The sequence below is a fragment of the Meles meles genome, chromosome 16, assembly GCF_922984935.1.
Source record: "Meles meles chromosome 16, mMelMel3.1 paternal haplotype, whole genome shotgun sequence".
NCBI classification, from domain to species: domain Eukaryota; kingdom Metazoa; phylum Chordata; class Mammalia; order Carnivora; family Mustelidae; genus Meles; species Meles meles.
The window spans coordinates 40,666,651-40,688,693 of record NC_060081.1 but is presented as its reverse complement, the minus strand read 5'-3'; the positions used below and the strand labels follow the sequence as shown (position 1 = coordinate 40,688,693).

The 22,043-nt window shown below is 43.9% G+C and overlaps 1 protein-coding gene across 1 annotated transcript in view; it reads left to right on the top strand.

Annotated features, from left to right (window-relative positions):
- PCSK2 (proprotein convertase subtilisin/kexin type 2) overlaps positions 1 to 22,043 on the top strand; it is a 263,778-nt gene that overhangs the window by 144,153 nt on the left and 97,582 nt on the right. The window contains exons 3-5 of the mRNA XM_045981647.1: positions 1,744 to 1,857; positions 3,829 to 3,937; positions 11,782 to 11,819. Of these exons, the coding sequence (XP_045837603.1) occupies positions 1,744 to 1,857; positions 3,829 to 3,937; positions 11,782 to 11,819 (261 nt within the window). The remainder of the gene's footprint in view (positions 1 to 1,743; positions 1,858 to 3,828; positions 3,938 to 11,781; positions 11,820 to 22,043) is intronic.

Below are 22,043 nucleotides of genomic sequence, written 5' to 3'. Positions count from 1 at the left end.
TGTTGCTGGGATACCTCCAAAGAACAGAGAAAATGCCACACGAACCACTTCTTTTCTACACATACAGAGTTTCTGCTAGAATTAGAGTTTTTCTGGCAAATGAGTCCCTGGTCTGCATGTGTCAGTGTGTAGAGCAAAGTAAGGAACCACTCTCCCACAGCATTCCTGTCCATTACAAGACAGCAAGGAAGGGGAGGTCTCCAGACACATTTGTGGTCTCTTCATTCTTCCCTCCCTGCCATTACTGTTGATTTGAATCCTCTTGATTTCCTTGCTCCCATATCAAAGTTCTCAAGTGCAAATAACACAAAGAGATTCTGAATTACTTAAGCAAAAGGGATTTTCCTGCAATGGTAGAGGGAGCTCACAATCAGTGGGAGGCTGAAGGATTGGCCTTGGGGAAGCTCCAGAGCCAGGTTGTGGAACTATCCCCAAGGACCTTTTATAGGGCAAGTCTGGTGATTGAACCTCTGAGATAAATAACCTTCAAGGTTTCCTTCTGCTCTCACATCCCTTTCCCAGGGTTCAAATCCATACCCACCTAGGCACCTCTGAGGCCGAGAGAACCTGCAGTTTCTTTGCAGATAGGTGTCTCAAATTTCATTCCCAACACAGAACCTGGTGGACACCAGGTAATCCTCCAAATGCACTAGGAATACTTGAGAAAAGAAGAAATGATTTTGGGCAGCAAAGTATCATTAAAAAAAATCAGGGCACCTGGGTGGCTGAGTCCTTTAAGCGTCCAACTCTCGATTTTGCTTCAGGTCATGTTCTCAGTGTTGCGAGATCAAGCCTCCAGTCGCGCTCTGCACTGGGTATGGAGCCTGCTTAAGATTCTCTCTCCCTCTCCCTCCACCCCTACCACCCCAACACTCGCTCACACATGCGCTCGCGCTCTCTTAAAAAAAATAAAAAATCAGTATGTAACACACGCCCTTTTCTACATTTGCATGGCCCTGACTCTGTAGATGTTCAGAGAGGAGCCACAGCCCCTGGATGATAAATTCGTGATGCCCAAGTAAAGAGAGTTTCATGAATGGGACAAAGTCTAACTGTTGCCAGAAGCCTACTTGAATAATTCAGTTCCTAAGTTTCATTTCGTCCAAGGGCTTGGGGTTCCAATTTTGGAAACAAAAATTGAAGTGCTGTCATTGCCAGGACAGCCCTTTCTTTTCAAAGATCCCTCACTTACCTTCTAGAGCGTTGCTATGAACTGGCTGGCTCTCCAGGCAGGTGTTCTTTTGGTTTGGGTTTGCATTTGCATTTGTGTTTGGTTTGATTTGACTTGACTTCAGTTTTGGCTGGTTCCCAAATGTGATAGCACAATCCTCTCAACAAATGTAAAGGCTGGAAAGCCCTCCCGAAAAATGATCCCTGCAGTTTTAACTCTCTCTCCCTCCCTGAATCCACATCAACCTTCTTTACTTAATAGAAGTGTTGCTTTGTTTTCTTTTCCTTAACAACCCCTACCCTCTTATCTTCCATGAGAGTACTTTTCTCTATCAAATACCCATTTTAAGGAAACTCACTTTGAGCATCACCAAAGCCAATTTATTCAGCACAGTCAGAAGCAAATGTTTTCAGAAAATAATCATGGAGTGTAGAGTGTACATGAGATGAACCTGGCTTCCACAGAAAAAAAAAAATACCTGTGTCCAAATGGAATTTGAATTCATGGAAATGAATTCCAGAAGAAGTTGTTCAGGTGACTATTCAGGTAATATGCCAATATTGTCATTCCAGGTAAAGATGGCCTTGCAACAAGAAGGATTTGACAGAAAGAAACGGGGGTATAGAGACATCAACGAGATCGATATCAACATGAATGATCCTCTTTTTACAAAGCAGTGGTATCTGGTAAGCATGCCATATTATTCCTAACATTTCTCATCTCGAGACTTCAGATTTAAAAAATGCATTTCTATTTCCTCGTTATTCTGTGGGATGTCAGCCAGCATCTGACTCCATGAACCTCTCTGTCCCCTCTAATATGTATTGATTTTCTATCAGCACCCATGCATCATGTTCTCTAATCTGCTTCCTTCTGGAAATGCTAAATAGCCATGAACTCTTAGGGTCAAACTAACTACCAAATGCTGATCAGGTTGCCCCAGACTTTGAAAAATCACACCAGTGCATGAGGGAAGACTTGAAAAATCATGTAGAAGTTGAGTCAAGTGTCTGAGGGGAGTCATCCAGGGATCTCAACAGGCAGAATGACTGCAGGACATAATGAAACCACAGGGATAAGGAAAAGACGCAGGCAACTTCACAAAGGACAAGCAAGAGAGCTCAAAGACCAAATCAAGAAATGTAGCATCCATTAGCACTTCTTAAAATAATGGCAGGAAATCACATCCATGGGGCTTTCCAGGTGGGGGAGTCACACCTCAGAAACCCCATCTATCCGGTGACGTGAATATTATTATCTGACTCACCAGCAGTCCTTCATGATCCATTTAGACAGGTTGGGTTATATTTAAAAGAGACCCAAATCCTCTAAATCAACCCTAACTGCAGGGCATCTTGAGGGAAAAGGAGTGATTAATTTAAAACTGTGAGTGATGTTTTACCTGATTTAATATTAAAAGGTGATGAGCAAGAGAGAAGACTAAGTTATAGCCCTGTGGACTGAGACACGTATAGGAATGCATCACATCTTCTACGTTGGGTCTTCCGAGTGTGATTATGCCCTTTGCTTTTGGGGATGGAAACCTACAAATCTGATCCAGGCAACGGAAAAGAGCACATGTGTGTTAATCAGGATAGACTACATTTCTTGCGATCACAGTCAACCCCCCAAGTCACCCTGGCTTAACAAATCAAAGCTTTTGCTCACTCTTGCTGTACGTCTAAAACTTCCTAGTCCCTCAGGGACCCAGGCTCCATGCCAGTTCCATCCTGAACCCTGCTTTCATGAGCACCTCAACAAGGGCAAGGGGCAGGTCACACACTGTTACCTAAGGCGTCAGCCTGGATGTGACATATGGCACATGAGCATACATCCTATTGGCCCAAACCAGTGATGTGGGCATTCTACTAACTTCCTAGGTGATGGAAAATTGTAACCTGAACGCATGCGTGGAAGGAGAAGAGCAGTCATTTTTACCAAGCGCACTCATGACGTTCACAGCAGTGTTTTAGCAACTCTGTAGTAACAGCCAACAGGTCACTGTGGGCTTCTGCCAGTACAAGCTCTGACTTCACTGCTTTTAAAACTCATCTTTGGGAAAATCTGCGCAGGACAAAGAAGCATGAAAGGAGGGTGATGGACATAATTATATACAATTTCTTTGTTTCCCTTTTTTGAATTTTTTTAAGGAAAAGACTTTTTTTTGCATTAGAACGAGCACTAAAAGTAAGCCAGTTATCTTTGATTCGGTGCATTAAATATTTTTACACGAGATTTGGTGTGGTGGCACTGAAATTACAAAGGTAAGTAGGACATGCTCCCTCTTGCAAAGCTTACTGCTACTGAGGGAGGAAATCACGTTCAAATAAGGATGATCCAAGACAGTATGTGCTAAATTCAAAACTTGAGGTATAAACTCTACAAGAATGAGCATTTAATTCAGAACTGGAGAGGGTTTCTTGCAATGGCAGCTCTAAGGAGTTTAAAGACAGCAATCCCGTCAGAGAAACATCAGTTGGGTGTATCAAAAAATGGTGGGAGAAGTCTGGAAGAGGTGGATGGGGAAACATTCCGGAGTACTGTTTCACAGAAGACATGGCTTTGACCAGGCCCTGGCATAGCAGGGGCAAACATTTAGATGGGTGCTTTACTGCACCAGGCTAATCAGATTCTTTGCTTTGAAATTCCTGAACCAGATCAATACCGGACAAGCTGATGGCACTCCTGGCCTTGATTTGAATGTGGCAGAAGCCTGGGAGCTGGGATACACAGGGAAAGGTGTTACCATTGGAATTATGGATGATGGTGAGTATTTCAAAGCCTTCACATCATTTGGAAGCAAGTGTGTCTTTGCATGCCTTTGGAATACAAAAGATTCATTGCTTAGAGATGTGAATCAAAGACAGAAGAGACACCTGCTGGACCTGACCACCCATCTATACTGTGGCAAAATCCTCCCCTTCCTCCAGATCAGCCGTCTTCAAACTTGAGGATGCCTTTAATAAATATTTATTGAATTAATAAATTAAAAATTCAAAAAATACGCTGAAAAAATAAATAAAATGGGAAAAAAATAAAAGAAAAAAAATTCAAAAAAAAATGAACAAAGGAAGACTGGCCATCACTGAACTGTCATTTCTTATTAGGCCACTGTTTGTACCTTACCCTAGAGCATCTTCTAAACCTCTTCGAACTTACCATGTACTGCAGATCCACACTGTCCAATGGAGTAGCCACTGGCCGTATGTGGCTATTTACACTGATGTTTTAATGAATTAAAGCTAAATAAAATTAAAGATTCAATTCCTCAGTCACACTAGCTTCATTTCAAGTTCTCAATAACCCCAAGGGGCTAGCAGCTGCTGAAACTGAATTCAACTTCACTTCGATCATCACAGAAAGCTCTATTAGACAGTATGGCTCTATACCCATGAAGTAGCTTTTTGATAACAGGATTGGAGTTTGAAGAAATTTTGACTTTCAGGATGAGTCCTGGTAAAGCAGACCTTGATAACCTTTTATTACACATGCATATATGTATAACACGTTATTCTATCCCGTATGCCTGCCAGACAAAGATTTAGTAGAGCTTGATTTTCTATAGTTTGTGATACAAAACACAAGGGGTAGGATGGGTAGAATGGGTAGGATGAACTGGTGTTTTTCTAACTACACACATCTTTGGCTCTGCCAAGATTCTGGAGAATCTCTGCCCTGTGGTCATATCCCTGGGCAGGTCCCTTGCCCTCATCAGCCATGATTCCTCCTCCAGGAAAGGCTCCACTGAGCAGTACTGATGCAATTATACCTAAAGCCTATGTGTGAGAGATGAAACAATGGAGCTTTTCCCTTCTGAAGATGCTCAAAGAACCCTAAGCTGTCCAAAGCAAGCCTTTGAAGCTGAATTGATGGTGAAACAAAGGGAGCCAACATGCTTAAAATTGTTGCTGTCTTTTGTGTGGGCTCATTAAATATCCACATAAAAACAATGCCTCCGCATTTTCTGATGTGGGAGATGTTTGAAGTGGATGTAAAAGCTTTCCCCGGTGGCCGGTGGCCGAGGGCTTTCACAGGAAGAAAGAAGCTCTGCAAGAGAAAGAGTGTGTATACAAGTGAGTCCTGGAAGCTTACAGTTCTTCCTTCCTTCCTAATGCTTTGGGATTGAAAGCCAATGTAACTGAGACCAGCTCACCCAGGAAGAAGATGTGTCTGTGTTCGGGGTAAATCTGCCTAGGATATATTGTAATTACACAACATCTGAGGGATTAGAGGAACACCCTAAAAATGGCCAAAGGCAGGCATATTGCTTTTATGAAACCCAACAGCCCATGATGCCTATTCTGGATTCTTTAACTGTAGCCCCCTGATAGACTGTGAAGCAACCCTTCCAAAAAGACAAAAGGGGAGGATGAGCCCTGACTCTGACCCACCTTTCCTGATGTGAAAAGCCAAGCCCTTCAGAAAGTCTCAGCGGAGTTTCTTATTTGATACTATTTCTTCTGATTTAGTGGTCTTTGGGCATCCCCCCAAAAACCAAACTCTCTACCCCCCCCCAACTTAAACTCCCAACTCCTCCACTGCTTTGGTCATCTACTGCTGCAGAATAGACTACCCCAAAATTGAGTGGCTTAACACAACCACCATTTTCTTATCTCTCATAGTTCTGTGGGTTGACCAGGCTTAGCTGGGAAGTTCTGCTACTGGTCTCTCTGGGGTCTCTCATGCCAGAGGGGTCAGAATGCAGCTGGAACTAATGTCAACTAGAGGCTTAACTGAGATGCTAAAATGGCCTGGCCTCCCTCCCACTCCATGTAGTCCCAGGATGTCCCCCTTCCATGTGGTCTCCCCAGCAAGGTACCTGGATTTCTTACAGATGGATTGGAGGGTCACAGGAACAGTCATTCTAAGGGACAAGAAGCAGAAGCTGCCACCCTCCTCTAGGCCAGGCATGGAATGTGCAAGCATCATTCAGCCACTTTTTTTTTAAGATTTTATTTATTTATTTGTCAGAAGGAGAGAGAGAGAGCACAAGCAGGGGGAGCAGCAGGCAGAGGGAGAAGCAGATTCACTGCTGAGCAGAGACCTGAGGGGGGACTCAATCCCAGAACCCTGGGATCATGACCTGAGAAGAAGGCAGACACTGAACCAGCTGAGGCACCCAGGCGTCCCATCACTCAGCCACTTTTATTGGAGGAATGGTCTCAGGGCCAAATTTCAGGGAAGGAGGAATAGGTTCCACATCCTGGTGCAGAGTTAAACAAAGGATTTGTGGCTGGCTTTAATTCAGCACATGCTTATTTGGTGTGATAACTGAAGAAGAGAAGAACCACCAAGCCACTCTCCAAATCCGCTGTTGAAAAGGAAGATGAGGTCATTTGGGATACGAGCGGACTCCCACACTACAGGGACAATGGTCAGCAGCTTCATACCATGTCATTGGGCATCTCTGCCCTAACACCTAGAATAGGAAGTGCAATGGTGAGGCTGGGAGCATCAGTAAATGGTGTGGTATCATTTCCCAGATATTCGCTCAGCAAAATATCATTCTCTAACAGGATAAAGACACACAGATACTGACTTCATACCTAAGAGCAAAAACAATGTCCTATTTCCTAATCATTGCTCCCTTTATTTTGGCCTGTATGGAAAATAGTTTGATTACCTGCATGTGGGAGAGTCAATCTATGGATAGCTCCATTTTAATAGCCATTCACACTTTCTGGTTGCACAGCTAGACCAACATCTTCTGTTGGATCCAATGACTCTATACATACTCAATAAATATCTGCTGCTTTCATGTAGGTGCAACTTAATGTCATTTCCACACACTACACATCAGAAGGAGAGTACCTCCAATGGTTATCTGTTGCCCACAGGGTCAGAAAGCATTTCTTAAGGGTTTGTTCTGATGTTCCAGGCATGGAGATGCCAGCAAGGACCCCACTTAATGATAACAATTCACCCCTTTTATCGCAAACAGAGTTGTTTGGTGTTGGGAACTTGAACTAGAAAACAAGATATGGCCAACAAAACACGGAGATGGATAGGAGCCACCCAGCCCAGGCACGATTCTGGACAGGTGCAGGCTATCAAGGTTATAGATGGTCAGTGAAGGCAAGAGTCAAGGACGTTAGCCAATATCAGATGGTGCCAAGGAGGTAAGACTGAAGACCAGGGAGGTAGGGTCAGGGAGAGCTTCAAGCTGAAGCAACAATAAAAACCTAACATTTCTTGGGATGCCTGGGTGGCTGTCAGTTAAGCATCTGCCTTTGGCTCAGATCATGATCCCAGAGTCCTGGAAATCGAGTCCCACATTGGGCTCCCTGCTCAGCAGGGAGCCTGCTTCGCCCTCTGCCTGCTTCTCCTACTGCTTGTGTTCTCTCTCTTTCACACAAATAAATAAATAAAATCTTAAAAAAACAAAACAAACCTAACATTTCTTGAGTACTCACTATATACTAGGCATTGCATAACAATTTGGAAACAGTCACAGTTATCCTCTAAGATTGGTGCTATTGTCCACATGTTGTAGATGAAGAAACCAAGGTTAGGGAGGCAAGAAACTACCCAAACTGATCTTACCCCACCATCTTCAGTGCTTGAAGCCCACCCCTTGGCTCTGCCTCCCTGGTCAGTCTTTGTGAACTGGATCTCATCCTTGTCAATGGAGGTTCAAGCTCAAGGACCAGGCAGTCATCCGCACCCTCCCAAGAGATTTAGAACTCTGTATCACATAGAAAAGCAAAGTTTTCTCCCCTAACTTGGGCTTTGCTGGTCTCAGAAGGACTAGTAGGGTATCTGTTCCAGTTATTACTCCTGTATGACAAATGACTCCAACTCTTAGCAGCTTATAGTAACTATTTATTTTGCTCATAACTTTGTGGCACAGGAAGTGCCAGGAAGACTGTCAGGAATACAGTCTGGGCACTTCTCATTTGAGGTTTCTTGTGCAGTCAAGGGGAGAATGCTGGCTACCCAGCAGTCATCTGAAGGTTCAACTGGGGTGTACATTCATGGCTTATCCCCATGGTTGACCACTGACGTTGGCTGCCGCAGTTCAGCTGAGCCTTTCATACCAAGGGCCACACAGGAGCTTCTTCCTTGGCTATTGACTTCCCCTCCTCCTTCCCTGAGTGGACAAGTGTCGAGGGAACAAATGGAAGATGCCTGGACTTTTCTGACCTATCCTTGAACGTCATGCAACATTTTATTGATAGAGGCAGTCGTAGACCAGTCAGACTCAAGAGAGGGAGAACAGCCCTACTGATGTGTGGCATTGTTATACATCTCAACTGAATTACTAACGTTGTAACTAGGAACAGGTACATGGAACTCCTTGCTAATTCTCTGAGGTCTCCAGAACCATCAGAGTTTTCTGAGCATTTGAAGCATTGTGGATTAGACTTTCTGAAAAGACTCAAACTGATGATGGGATACTAATGTAAACTATAACCAAGGAATTATCATTTGCATTCCACACTGTGTTATGATTGGCTGGTGATGAGTTGTTCCCCACTGTAGACTGGGAACTATAGATACCTGAAAGCTCAGGATCTGTGTCTAAATTGTCTGTTTTTCCAGGACCTGCACTGTGCCTGGTGTTCACTGCTGAAAATAACCCAATGAGTGCAAAATAAAATTGAATACATTCATAATACAAGAATTAAAAAATAAATAAACTGATTGAGAAAATATTTAGTACACTCCACCTCAAAAGATAACCATAAAGACAAAAATATTAAAATACTATTTCATTACCAGTCCATTATTTTCATGCTTTAGTTCACTATATTTTTTTTTTAAAGATTTATTTATTTGACAGATAGAGATTACAAGTAGGCAGAGAGGCAGGCAGAGAGAAAGGAGGAAGCAGGCTCCCAGCTAAGCAGAGAGCCCGATGCGGGGCTCGATCCCAGGACCCTGAGATCATGACCTGAGCCGAAGGCAGAGGCTTTAACCACTGAGCCACCCAGGCGCCCCAAGTTCACTATATTTTTTTGAATCATGTCTGTCATTCCCTCATGGTTCTATCAGTAATCTCTTCTTTCTCAGACCAAAGTCTGTGTCTGTCCCAACTTAACACTCAGACTTCCCCTTCACCTAATTAAAGATCCTTAATTTTAATTGGGCTGAATTTATCTTGTTTTAATTTTAATTTCCTTCAAGTCTCAAATTATCTTTGCCTTGATAGTTTCTCTTCGCAGAGAAGAGACTACTATTTCTCAGAAAATTTCTCTCCCAGACAACTTACACTATCAGAACATGGCGTCATTGTTTAAAAACCGTTCCCCCACATGGAGTAGGAGCTTACTCTGTCCACTCCATGCATCAACCCGGTATTGCCGTAGCTCCAGGAACGTTTACCCTCTAGGGGGAAATACCCAGGTGTCTGAAGTCAGCTTGATTTTATTGTGGGGGCGTGGATATCACCTGAGATTGTGGGTGCTGGATGCTCCTGCCTTAGAGTGTCTGGGCAGGTGACTTGTACCTGGCTTTCTGGAGGCTTAAGTGTGTATATACATGCACCACAGTCTTCTTACACACTACAAACATGAATAGAAGGATGACCATGCAGAGGCCCCTGGCTGGCGCAGTTAATACAGCCTGTGACTCTTGATCTCAAGGTTGTGAGTTCAAACCCCACGCTGGGTGTAGAGATTACTAAAAATATAAATAAACTTGAGAAGTATAATTATGCCCCCAAAAATTGATTCCCCACTAGGAAAAAAACATATTCTCTGTATGCCCACTGCAGGTGTGTTTTTAATTTATCTATAGGTTACAAATGTTTTGCCCCACATTGACTTCATAAAATGTAACCAGTTTCAACAAATACATACAATGATATAATTTCAACACAACATTCTAAGACCCAATAGATTTTTGAAAATATTTCTGCTCTTCTGCATTATCCACATGATTCTAATGATGTGGTAGATGACACTGACCAATGGTGACAGCAATAAATACAACATATCCAGTGTTTACTACAAGCTAAACACACTTAATGAATTGGCCCTCGTCTTGAACACTGTTCTGCAAGGTAAATAATATCCCCATTTCAAATATAAGGAAACTGAGGCTTGGGGAAATTGTGTCACTTGGCAGACGCCTCGCAATTATTACAGTGTCTGAGTGTGGAACAGAACCAAATCTGCTGGTCTCCATAGCCTATGCTCATCCCCAACCCATTCCACAGCTGAAACAGACCATTTCTGAATTAGGGTCCAGGACAAGGGCTGGCAAACTTTAAAAATACTAGTCCTCGAATCTTCTGACCCCTGTCTTTCTGCAGTCCTTGGCAGGGTTGCAGGAGAGCAGGAAATGGAGGGTGGTGGATGGGAAGTGACAGGCTATCCTCTCCCAAACGACAGAAAGCAGTCATGAGTGACAGCAGTAATTTGACATGCTTTGCATGCCAAAATACCAGCAGCAAAATGTAACATATGTTCTGTAGAACAATGACTCCCAGTCCAGAAATTTCTTGTGTAACCAAAAAAACAAAGGAGGATTTTTTTTTTTTTGAAAGCAACATCCTAATACCAGTTTTTTTGCTGGGCAAAGCTCTACCTGCGACCAGGCCTTAGGGTGCTCGCATGGAAGGTGCCACCTATCAGAGGAACTCAATGATACCTCTAGCTTTTAAACACAGCAAATCCAATAGAGCTAGTAAATGCCACCAAGCTATGTGCACTTCACCGTTCATGCCGCTTGATGGAGAAGAAACCAAGCCCAGAGAGGCCAAGCACCTAACCTGAAATCATGCAGCCAGCTGGCAGCAGAATTGGAATTCACACTTAGGGGTTTTGACTCCAAAATCTATGCTCGTGACTGTGACACCCAGAGATGCAGGTTTTGTGAAGAGCTGGGCGCTGCAGAGGTTATATGGCTCTGCACCCCTGGCTGAGAGCTTTCAACATGGCCTTGAAGTTCCATGATGCTTTGGCCTCATGGGTAAGGGAATGCAGTGGTGTTCCTAACTCTACCATTGCAAACACTCTTGGGCAGCAAGATGGGCCACATCCAGGAGAAAGCACATGGCTCCGGCTGGGAAGTTCAAGGTCACAGTCTTCCTACAAAGCTATATTCTGCAGGGACAAGATCAACTCTCACCCAGGACACTTCACTGGACACCATTTGCTCTCTGCAAAAGTGCCTTTCCCACCCAGCCGTGTTTTTCTGATTATCCCATGCCAGAGAATATTCCCCTAGTCCGTTGCTGTCGGTACTCTGTTAAATAATAATCGTCTTTCCTCCCCAGGGCCAGTTTCATCTCAGAAGAAATGCCAGTTGATGCTTTGAAAAATGTCAGGATTTCCACAGATCTTAGATCACTGCTCTGACGAGCCATCCATCTTGCAGACACTAAGCCCCTCAGTACGGACATGCATGTCAGAAAGTCTTACCTGGGGCCGCAGATCTAATTGGCTTCACTCTTCTGACGCTGTCTGGTCACAGCTCTCTCCCCACTCTGGAGTTGCAGCCCACCCTCACTCGGGAATGGAAACACAAAGACGGGCCTGAAGCACATGCTCAGCCCACTCCATTCTCCTGGCGCCAGCCCCATAAGAAGGGTGTCTTCTTGAGCAACTTCCCTGAGGACGCAATGGCGGGTATTAACCTTCCATCCTGTGGTGTTCTTTTCACAGGGATTGATTATCTGCACCCGGACCTGGCCTCCAACTATGTAAGTACAAGCTGACCTGGGTGGCTGCGCGCGCACACAGAAACACATGCACGCATAATCACGCGCGTGCACTCCAACTGCCCCTCTTGCTGGAGCCGCAGCTCAGGCCAGAAACAAAGGGACAAGGCCGGGGGCCTGGTAGCCTGGAATGGTGGTGGCTTTGTGAGAAGACGACAGGAGACTTGTGGTCTGAAAGAGCAAGCCCAGAAAATAGGGAGAGGTGGCAAGCTTTAATACTCACTCTAGCTGAGGACATTGAATTGACAGGTGGAAACGCGCCATTTGGGTTCTTGCTGGAGAAAACCAACGGCAAAAAGCCAAAAAGAGGAGCAACTCGCATCACAATCATGGCTTTACCAAAGCAAGGACATCACCTTTTTGTAATTGTGTTTGTGCTTATGAGCACCCCGCACTGACTTTCCCCCGCAACGCTGAGTCCAACCTATGGTATCCTTTGACAAATAAGACCTACTCACAGAGAATCATGATACACGCCGTTGAGCTAGGTCCATGTGCTCTAACTTTTTACCTAGCAAATCACACGCTGCTTTTCCTGGTGGAACCTGCAAACCCTTTCAACATGAGAGATCGCTTTATGTTCACCCCCAGGAAGTACACTAGCCAAGCACTGCTGGGTCCGTACTAAGCTATACTTCTCCCGTAACCTCCAGGTCCGGGTATTTGTTTTTTTAATATTACTTTAGTTAGCTGAAGAGTCTCATCTTAAGGAATGCTTTCGGTTCAACATTCTGGGTCATTCGTCCTGGAAACTATGCACGTGCACATTGCAAAAAGAGAACAGAGATTTTCTGTTTATTGCGTTAAGCATTGGGGGTGGGGGAGAAGCACCCATCTGCTGAGCTTCTATTAACTTCATGGGTATTATAAATCTAGAGGAGTATCTGTTGGACTAAGCATCTTTTTAATAAGGATAATAATTAATAATAATAAATTTAAATGAATCATTGGCACAGTCCAGCCAATACACCCCTCAGAAGGAAATGACAGAAGTTAAACCAAAGCTTTATTCTCAGAGATGAGAATCCACCTTTATAGAGAAGAGAAGAAACTCCCCGTGAGTTGTAAGTTCTGCCAAAGCACCGATCTGCAGGTCTGAGGAAGCAGATCCCTCCCTTGTCTCTGGGACCTTCTTCCCCCACTACTCGCACGGTGGAGCTGTCCACGGGGCCATTCCTTCTGCTTTCTTGAAGGTTCTGCCCCATGCAGGGCCTCGACCACCTCCTCCAATGACCTCCCTCTCTCTGCCTCCCCAGGAGAGGAGATTGAGAAATGCATGTGTTCCATTTGCTGCAAGGCTCTGATACCCAGACGCCTCTCCTTAGGGAGAAATGGCAAATGGATGATGTCCTGCTGAGCCAGCAGGTTCGTCCCCACTGTATTGCTCCCTGCACAGAGGCATTTATATTCTTTTCCAGGCTGATCAGGGGGCCCCATCGTTTCCAGGACCCCAGTGCTTCACAGAGCAGCCAAGGAAGGCGCTATTCGTTTTCACAAACCAGTGTTACTGCACCTTACAACTCGTAGGACTTTAAGGTTAGGGGGGGCCATCAGATGGGCTGGAAGCTGACAGTGCATGGCCTCCCTCCAGCTGGTACAGCCCCCATGCAGGTCACTCCCATGTCCGGTGAAGTTGATAATCACTACTCTATGGAAACATCCTGAAGTCACTATACAGAGAATGACCTGCACATGCTTCCCTTCTCCCCGCCCAGCCCACGTGCTTCTGTGACAGGCTGCCCCCCAATGCCTGTTATCAGATTAAAAAGAGTTAGTAATTCAAGTGGAGAAAATAATCCTCTGAGACTCTGATGAACTACAGGTGCAACACTAATCAAGAGGGTGGTTCATCTGCCAAAAACCCCGAACAATGCTACGGCTTCTATGAGTGCTGTGTTCGTTCTTTCTTTCCTTCTCTCTCTTTTTTTTTTTTTTCTAAAAAAAATTTTTCTAGTTAAAAAATAAATAACATGTTCTCAGTAAGAAATCCGGGAAAACACAAAATATATTCAAAACCTGCCATAACACCATTCTTAATATTTTAGCATATTTTGGACTTCTAACATGAATATTTTTTAATAAAATTGGGCTCTGTTGTATATACAGCTTCCCTCCTTCTACTTAATTTGTCATGATTGTAGGGGCTACGTAGTCTTGTCTCATGTTGTAACTTATTTGGACATTCTAATCCCTAATTGTTAGACAGCAAGGTTGCTTCCAATGCGTGTCTCATTCAAAGATGGAGAATGACAGATGGTGACAAGGGTGGTAGAGGGACTCCAAACCATAACCTGCTAAGGAGAGCTGAAAAAACTCAGGGGAGAAAAGATAACTAAGAGACACATTAAACACATTTTCTAATAGTTCAAATTCTCCATGAGAAATGAGACATTCAACTTGTTCAGGACTTTCCCCCCAGAAAATCCCCACCCATGGGAGACAGCTGCAGGAAGAAGAGTGTAGTTCAGTTAAAGGAAGAACTGTCCAATGATTGAGGCTAATAAGTAAAAGGAGCTAGCTCTCTCAGGAAAGAAGGAGTTCTCCATATCTGAAAATGGTCAAGGGGAGGGTTGATGACCATTTGCTGTGAATGTGGATGTCATGGTGGATGACACCATGTCCTCTAAATTCAAACTAGATGTCACCTAAGAATTGAACAGGAAATGTGAGTTCCATACAAAACAGCCTCCATCCAGAGGAAGATCTGAGTCTTCGACATTTATCAAACATTTGGACCCTTACCAAAAAATTACCTGTAATTATACATGGCTGTGAAGTGTTTCCAGGTCATTGGTACAGGTGAGAAAACAACATCCAAATAACTCCTTCTCAGTTTCTCAGTGGAGAACCTGAACCTCAACGGGTTGGTTCCAGTCAGTGTCTCTCTCACCCTGTGTGGAGTGGACAGTGACAACTTTGAAGCTACTAACCAAATTTATCTTCTTTATTTTTAATTAAAAATTTTACACTATAATTAACAGAACGAGGATGGCAAGTGGAGTAGAGCCACCCAGGAGAGCAATGAAATCAGTGGACGGTGATAAGCTCAAAAATTGTTTGAGCAAAGGATTAACAGGTGGCGTCACACCTTGTTAGGTGACTTAATGGCCTGGATGTGATGAGCTTGCCTAATGCCCTTCTAGTGACATGTGCTTTGGGTTTCTCCAGAAGCAAAGCTTGAAACCAGGGTCAGAGTGCAAATAGTTTATTTGGGAGGTGATTCTTGGAACCAAGGATAGAATGGAAATGAGACACAGAAGGCAAGGCAGCCAGTAAACAGTGCATTATCAAAGTTACCATGGGGAGTGGCTCGAATTCAATCCTGCTTGGGAATTCAGGAGATGGTGTAGAACATACGTGCCAGTTTCCCTGCTGGGATGAGCTCCCCGCAGAGGCTGGAGTATTTATACATCATCTCCTTTTAGTCGTTGGTTGAGGGCTTGTCCTAGGGGATGTGGATATACCTTCTACAGTCTCAGAGAAAGCCCTTGGCAAAGAGAAGCTTGTACAGGCAGTTGGATGGAGTTCCCCAGGGGATGGGTGATAAAGGTATATAGGCCTGGTACCCGCAACAGTCACCATGGGAGGATGACTGTTAATTTATTATAGGTTACAGTAAACAGAAATGTACTGTGTTGTGAAAATTCCTTCTCACTACTGATTATTTTCAGTGAGAAGTGAAAACTCTAACAGAGGTTTTTGGACAGCTGTAACAAAAATTTCTTGATAAAGTTGACAAAACACTTTCCAAAGCAGAATTAATTTCAAAGGATCTTAATTCCATGTATTAAAAAAGAAGAGGGGCACCCAAATGGCTCAGCCGGTTGAGCATCTGACTCTTGATTTTTGCGCAGGTCGTGATTTCAGGGTTGTGAGATCGAGCCCCAAGTCAGGCTCTGCACTGGGTATGGAGCCTGCTCAAGATTCTTTCTCTCTCCCTCTCCTGCTTCTCCTACACTTGCTTATGAAATTCCTCTCTCTAAAAAGAGAGAGAGAAGAATCTGAGTATGCGGGCACTCCAGAGTTCTTTCCATTTAAACTGAGAATTGAAATCCTTTGAAAGCTGCAAATCAATATATAAATGTAAGTCATTAGTGTTCATTCAATTCAACAAATCTACATTGAATCTGTTGATTGTTAGGAGCAAAGGATAATAATACCACTTTTATCATTACTCTGTTATTCTGTGATTGAATTTAATCTGAGGGATCTTGTCCCACCGGTCAAATCTCACTATTCCAAATGATTAAAATCCTCTTTTCCCCAACCCTTCAGGAATAACATGAAATGAGTACTGGCCAAGAAACACTTTTAGACCAAGTCAAAATCAGAGTTCCTCTACCCCATTTTCTCTGTGCAAACTGCCCAGATGTATGCTCTAACTCCACTGAACCCCTGTGTGTTGAGCCCACAATGTGCGAGTCTCAGAGGGAGAGGGAAAGCACTGATGTTCTGGGTGTTGTCCAGAGGAGCATGAGTCAGTGAGGACACAGGCATGGGATGCATCTAACAGGGGAGGGGCAGGCAGGCAGGGCTTGTTTATCACTTTCCCGTGTGGCCCCCGAAGAGTGACAACCACAGGCCAGTGCTCACAGTACTGGTCCAAACCTATGGGTTCTTCAAGGTCTCCAAAACAGAGGAGGACTCCTTCAAGAGCACATAATATGTGACTGAGGAGATGGCTTTCAGTGGACGGGCAGGGGGAGTGGAGCTGAGGGTCTCCTGTTTTGCTCCAAGCCTTCTCTGCTGGATCTACAGAGGTGAAGAAATGACTAAAGGTTCTGTAAAATCCAGGGAGAGTCTTCTCCTGGTGAGTTGGGTTTTTCTCAGTGGTAGACCTGACACAAAGATTTAAAGATAAGTCGTAGATTTGAGAGAAGATTCCAGGAAGCACCAGCCAAGGAGAAGAGATGTGATACCAGAAGGGAGAGCAGCCAGGAAAGGGTTTGTTAGGAAGCCAGTAACCACTGAGGGCTATGGGAGCTTATTCTCATTGTAGAACTCTGGAAAGCAGTATAGATGGAGCCCTCACAGAATTACCCCCAACACTTGTCGAACAGTGGTTGAGGGCTATGCCCCAGAACCAAGTTCAAGGGGGGAGCTCAGGAGGTTACCTCTCTGGCTCTTCTGGCCTGTCCACCACTGTACAGAATAGGGTCAGGGGACAGAGAACAGAGAGTCTCCAGACACAGGGTAGCAAGTGCTGGCAGTTGGAAATTGGCCAGCATGTGAAGGTAGGGTTTCTAACAACATGACAAACTGAGTCAAACCTGAGTATGACCCCTGGCTCCCTAAGTCATAGTTCTGCAATCTTAGACTATGAAACCATTAAACTCCCTTGAACTTTAATCTTCTCATTTGTGGAAAGGTCGAAAAGAATATCAGGTTTGTCGTGCAGTATTGTTGAGATAACATGTATATCAGGCAGATAATAGATGTTCAACATACATTCATTTCCTTCTCAAAAGAGTGGAGATCACAACTCTGCACCATGGCAGCTTGTCCTGCTGGCAGAAAGCAGGGGAGTGCCTTAAAAAGCCAGCGCAGGAGCACCTGGGTGGCTCAGTGGGTTCCTCTGCTTTCGGCTTGGGTCATGGTTCCAGGGTCCTGGGATCGGGTCCCGCATCTGGCTTTCTGCTCAGCGGGGAGCCTGCTTCCCCCTCTCTCTCTGCCTGCCTCTCTGCCTACTTGTGATCTCTGTCTGTCAAATAAATAAAATCTTAAAAAAAAAAAAAGCCAGCGCAATTGCTCAGTGCACAACATGGTCAGCTCAGAGTTATAATCCAGACCAAGTGTAAGGGCATGAGAGAAAGCAGAAGCCAAAAAGTGGAGGTCACTGGAGTAAATCTAAAAGGTCTCTTTGAAAGATAAAAGTTTGATTTTATTTGAAAAAATGAAAGATTTATTTGAAAAAGAACATCCAAGCAAACAGAAGATAGAGGGGGAAAGAAGACTTATTGCTCACAGCCAGGATGTAATGAAGAAGGATGGCCCTGAGAAGCAGAATCTCTGATCCACATCCAGCTTCTGTGTCCCAGATCTTTGAACTAAAAGAATATCCGTGGATATTCAGAGGGGAGGGCTAATTCCCAGGTGAGTGAAAGGATTATAAAATAACAATTTTTCCAAATGAGGATTTCTTCGGGCCAGGAAATGACATCTTCTGATGTTTCGGTGATTGATGGGTAGGGCACAGTCATCTACCCTAGGGCCTCCTCTTTCAGCTGGGAAAGCGTGGGTCACTCTCTGAGCAGCCTCGAGACCCTGTGCTGAAAATCGGTGCAGATTCACGTGCTCTTGTTGGAGTTTTCCATGGATTCTCGACTGCACCAAATATGGAAGAGTGTGTTGACCAACTACTCATCCTTCCCAAGAACTATAGCTTCTGAAAGACAGCACCCTTCCCAATTCTTGATTTGGGCTGGGGCTTGTGACTTGTTTAAAGCAATAGAGTAATACACAGGTGTTGTGCCAGTTCATGGATGAGGTCTTACAAGACCTTGTATGTTCCCATGTGCCCTCCTATGCCTCTACTGTCACCATTAGCCCAAGCTAGCCTGTGGATCCAGGAGGTGGTGAGGAGCTGGCAGAGTCTGAAGCACAGCCACCCAAGTCAGTCCATAGAACTGCAATAAGAAAAAGAGCCACTTTTCTGAGCCCCCCCTCCAATACCATCTGAAAGCCAGCCGACCCAGAAACAAGCAAGCTCAGCCAAGAAAGCAAAGCCGCCCAGCTGAGCCCAGCTTAGATCATCAAACTCCCAGCTGAACCGCAGACCTGTAAGTGATATAAAAGCTTATTGTTATATACTGCTGACATATTCTGCTGTTTTTATGCAGAAGCTGTTAGAGTTACCGATGCTTAGACCCCCTCCTCGGTCTTGATGTCCTGTTGATTTCCATCCCAACCTAAGGTGTATTTCTTTGAAAATTTCCCAGATTCTGATGATTTATCTTATCATTCATGTTGGCACTTGACCCATTCATTCGTTCGACAATGTTCTTCCTCTATAAGGCATGGCTACATCACAACTAGATAACCAGCTCTTTGTAGGAAAGTGCGTACTTTTTAATTTTGTGTACCTCTTAACATTTAGCATGATGGTTAGCAGACATTTAATAAATCGTTGTTCAGTTGCACTGAATATTCATTCATCATTTTTACTTTCACAAATAAAATCGGGCACTAAATCATATGATGGACTATCCTCTGCTGGAGATGAAGGGAAAGTCTAGCAGGCAGAACCTTCTAACACCCTTCTCTTAACCACCTCCTAGGTGGATGGCCTCATTCCATTCCCCATGATGCTTGTCCCTGGGGAGAGGGAAAAAGAGGACCATGGAACTAACTGAGGTACCCATGGCCGAAAGCCTGGAGAGAATATGCCTCTTGGTGTAAATAATCCACATGCAGGTAGTCAAGAGCTATTTCTTTTCTGTAACGTCCAGAGCTCATCAGGTGGTAGAAATGCAATTAAGTTCCTGTATGGGAGAGGACAAATGATGCTCTTTGGTTCAGCTCAAAATTGGGAACGTGATATTTTTATGCTCCAGGGTTATTTCACCAGATGAAATTCTTATAAAAGAAAAAAGCCTGCCTCTCAGGACCTGCACTTTTCCATTATTTTGATGGGCCCTTGACAGGTAACTGTCCGCGAAGAGGGACCTCTGAAGGGCTGCCGGCTCTGAGCTCAGAGGAAGTGCCTTTGAGCTTGGCAGCAGTGTACACACCAGGGCTCCAGGTGGCAGGTGGCCTCTCTGATGAAAGGACACCTGCTGGACATGCACCCAGTCCCAAGTCCTGAATGACTAGATGCTGTGAAGTACCAAGCACATGCATGGCTCCAGGCTTTTAGACCGATTAATATTTAAGTAACCATATTAATAAATTAATATTGCATTCGAAATGGAGGTTTAAACAACCTTTATGTCTTTTTGAAAGGAGGAGTCGGCTTCTTTTGATGTACTTGTTAATGCTGGTCAGGTCCTAGTAAGTACTTTATCACCACGAAGCCAGACTGATTACTGGGGATAAGAACTTTTTCTTAATCATTTGGACAGATCATCAGTCAAATGACTATCATTTGACTTAACCCATGTGTTAGATGAATCTGTTCACTTTTACAGGGAGGTCCTTTGATAGAAAAATGGGAGAAAATAAAATCTGGTTTAACTGAAATGAAACTGCTCATTTGGACCTTGGTGTATAACTACAGCCAAAAGCAAAGAAAGAAATATGCGAATAATCAATTTTGCCATGTTGCTCGGTTGACTAGCTTTTGTTCCATCGAACTGGGTCAACATTTAAGAGACTTGTACTGAGTTTCTACTATGTGCAAGATGCTGTACTAGGGGCCTGGATTATAAAATGTGAAAAATCTGCTCCCCACAACCAGGGATTTCAGAGTTCAATGGGAAAGGCACACTTATAAGTATATAATTAAATTATAATGTATTCAGTGCCATCCTGGAAATAAAAACACTGTCCCCTATGGGAACACAACAGCAAGACTAAGCAAGTTAGCCCTAAAAGTTAGAGAAGGAAAGATCCTTAAATGCATTTTTAAAATGTTCCCTTAGATTGATACAGCATATGAATTCATTTGGAAGCTTATTCTATATGGTACTGAAAAAGGGTGATCAGATTATAATTGGTTTCATCTGGAGATTTGCTTCCACCAAGAAGCCCAGACTAAAAGTAGCCCACAATAGTCATTTTCTTACCTTAAATTTTCTAAAGGTCTTTGACACAGTCTCATCCCTTTGACTAAATTTAAATGGCTTAAAGACCAACATAATGTCTTTCCATTTTTTGTTCATGAGAGAAACAGCTGGAGGCCTCCTTCCCCAAAAAGATCATTAGTAGAGATTCTTCTATAAATACATGACTGAATTGTCGATGGATGGATGGATGGTTGAATGGATGGATGGACGGACAGATGGATGGATGCCAGTGAAATAATTAGGATTTTATTCTGTTTATCACCAAGAATACCTGTTCAGAAAAGTACAGCAATATTTACATGACATGACAAGCCACAAGGAAGTCACCTGTGCAAATGTCAAGAATATTTTCTCCATGGCCTTTGTTTCTTTCTTACTCTCCTCCTCATTATCAGAGACACCCATCAAATTCCCAAGATGTGAAACATTTCCTAGGTTTCCGACTTTGGCTTTTTAGCTCAGAGAATCAAGCACTCTTAGGTGACTTCCACCTTGCTTGCCGCAGACCTCACAAATAATTAATTTGCCAGTATCTCCTTACTGCAGCTCTGACAAGAAACACTGCACCTACTAAGGGGACATCAATGCTACCCTCTTCCTTTCTTCATGGACCTATTTCCCAAACCCCACTTCCTTAAAGACACAGTTCTAAATACATGAGTGAGCAGGTTCCTGAATCCACACCCCCATCCAGAAAGAGAGAGTGGGTGGCCATCTACATGTCTTGTTGCCATGCCACAGAGCCCAAGTGTGTATGTCCACTGGAGGCTGGTCTATGCGAGGTCATTGTCAGGGCACCTAAAGGTCTAACCCATCATCTTGGTTTTCTGAAGTGGCAACAAGGACTGAGAAACGATGCCCAGGCCTCGGGGAAAGAGGATTAGACCCTGAACCATGGATATTTCTAATGTGTAATACACCTGTGTAGTTGTATTCAAGAATCATGAGGACTATGCTTTGATTTCAACCAGATCCCATTCTTCTCTTTGAACTCTCTCCATGATTTTTCTCCAAAGCTAAAGCCTTTTTGTGGTCGGCAGAATTCTAAAATGTCCCCATGATACCCACCTCCTGGTGTAAATGCCTTGTATAATCCCTTCCCCATGAATGGGAGCAGGACCTGTGAAGATGATGAGATATCACTCCCATGACTGGGTTGTATTATATGGCAAAGTTAAAGGGATTATTGATGTGTAGTTAAGGTTCCTAATTAGTTGACTTCAAGTTAATCAAAGGGGAAGTTATCTTGGGTGTCTTACCTAATCAGGTGAGCCCCTTAAAAAGAGGATCTATAGATCAGAGAAGGAGGAAGTAAGAATAATTTTAAGTAGTAGAGACTTTCTGTTGTTGACTTTGAAGAAGCAAAGTGCCATGTTGTGCAGAAAGTGCATGTCAGGGGATGGTAGGCCACCCCTGAGAAGCTAAGGGCCTTAGTGTTACAACCACGGGGAACTGAATTCAGCCAACCACCACTGAACTTGAA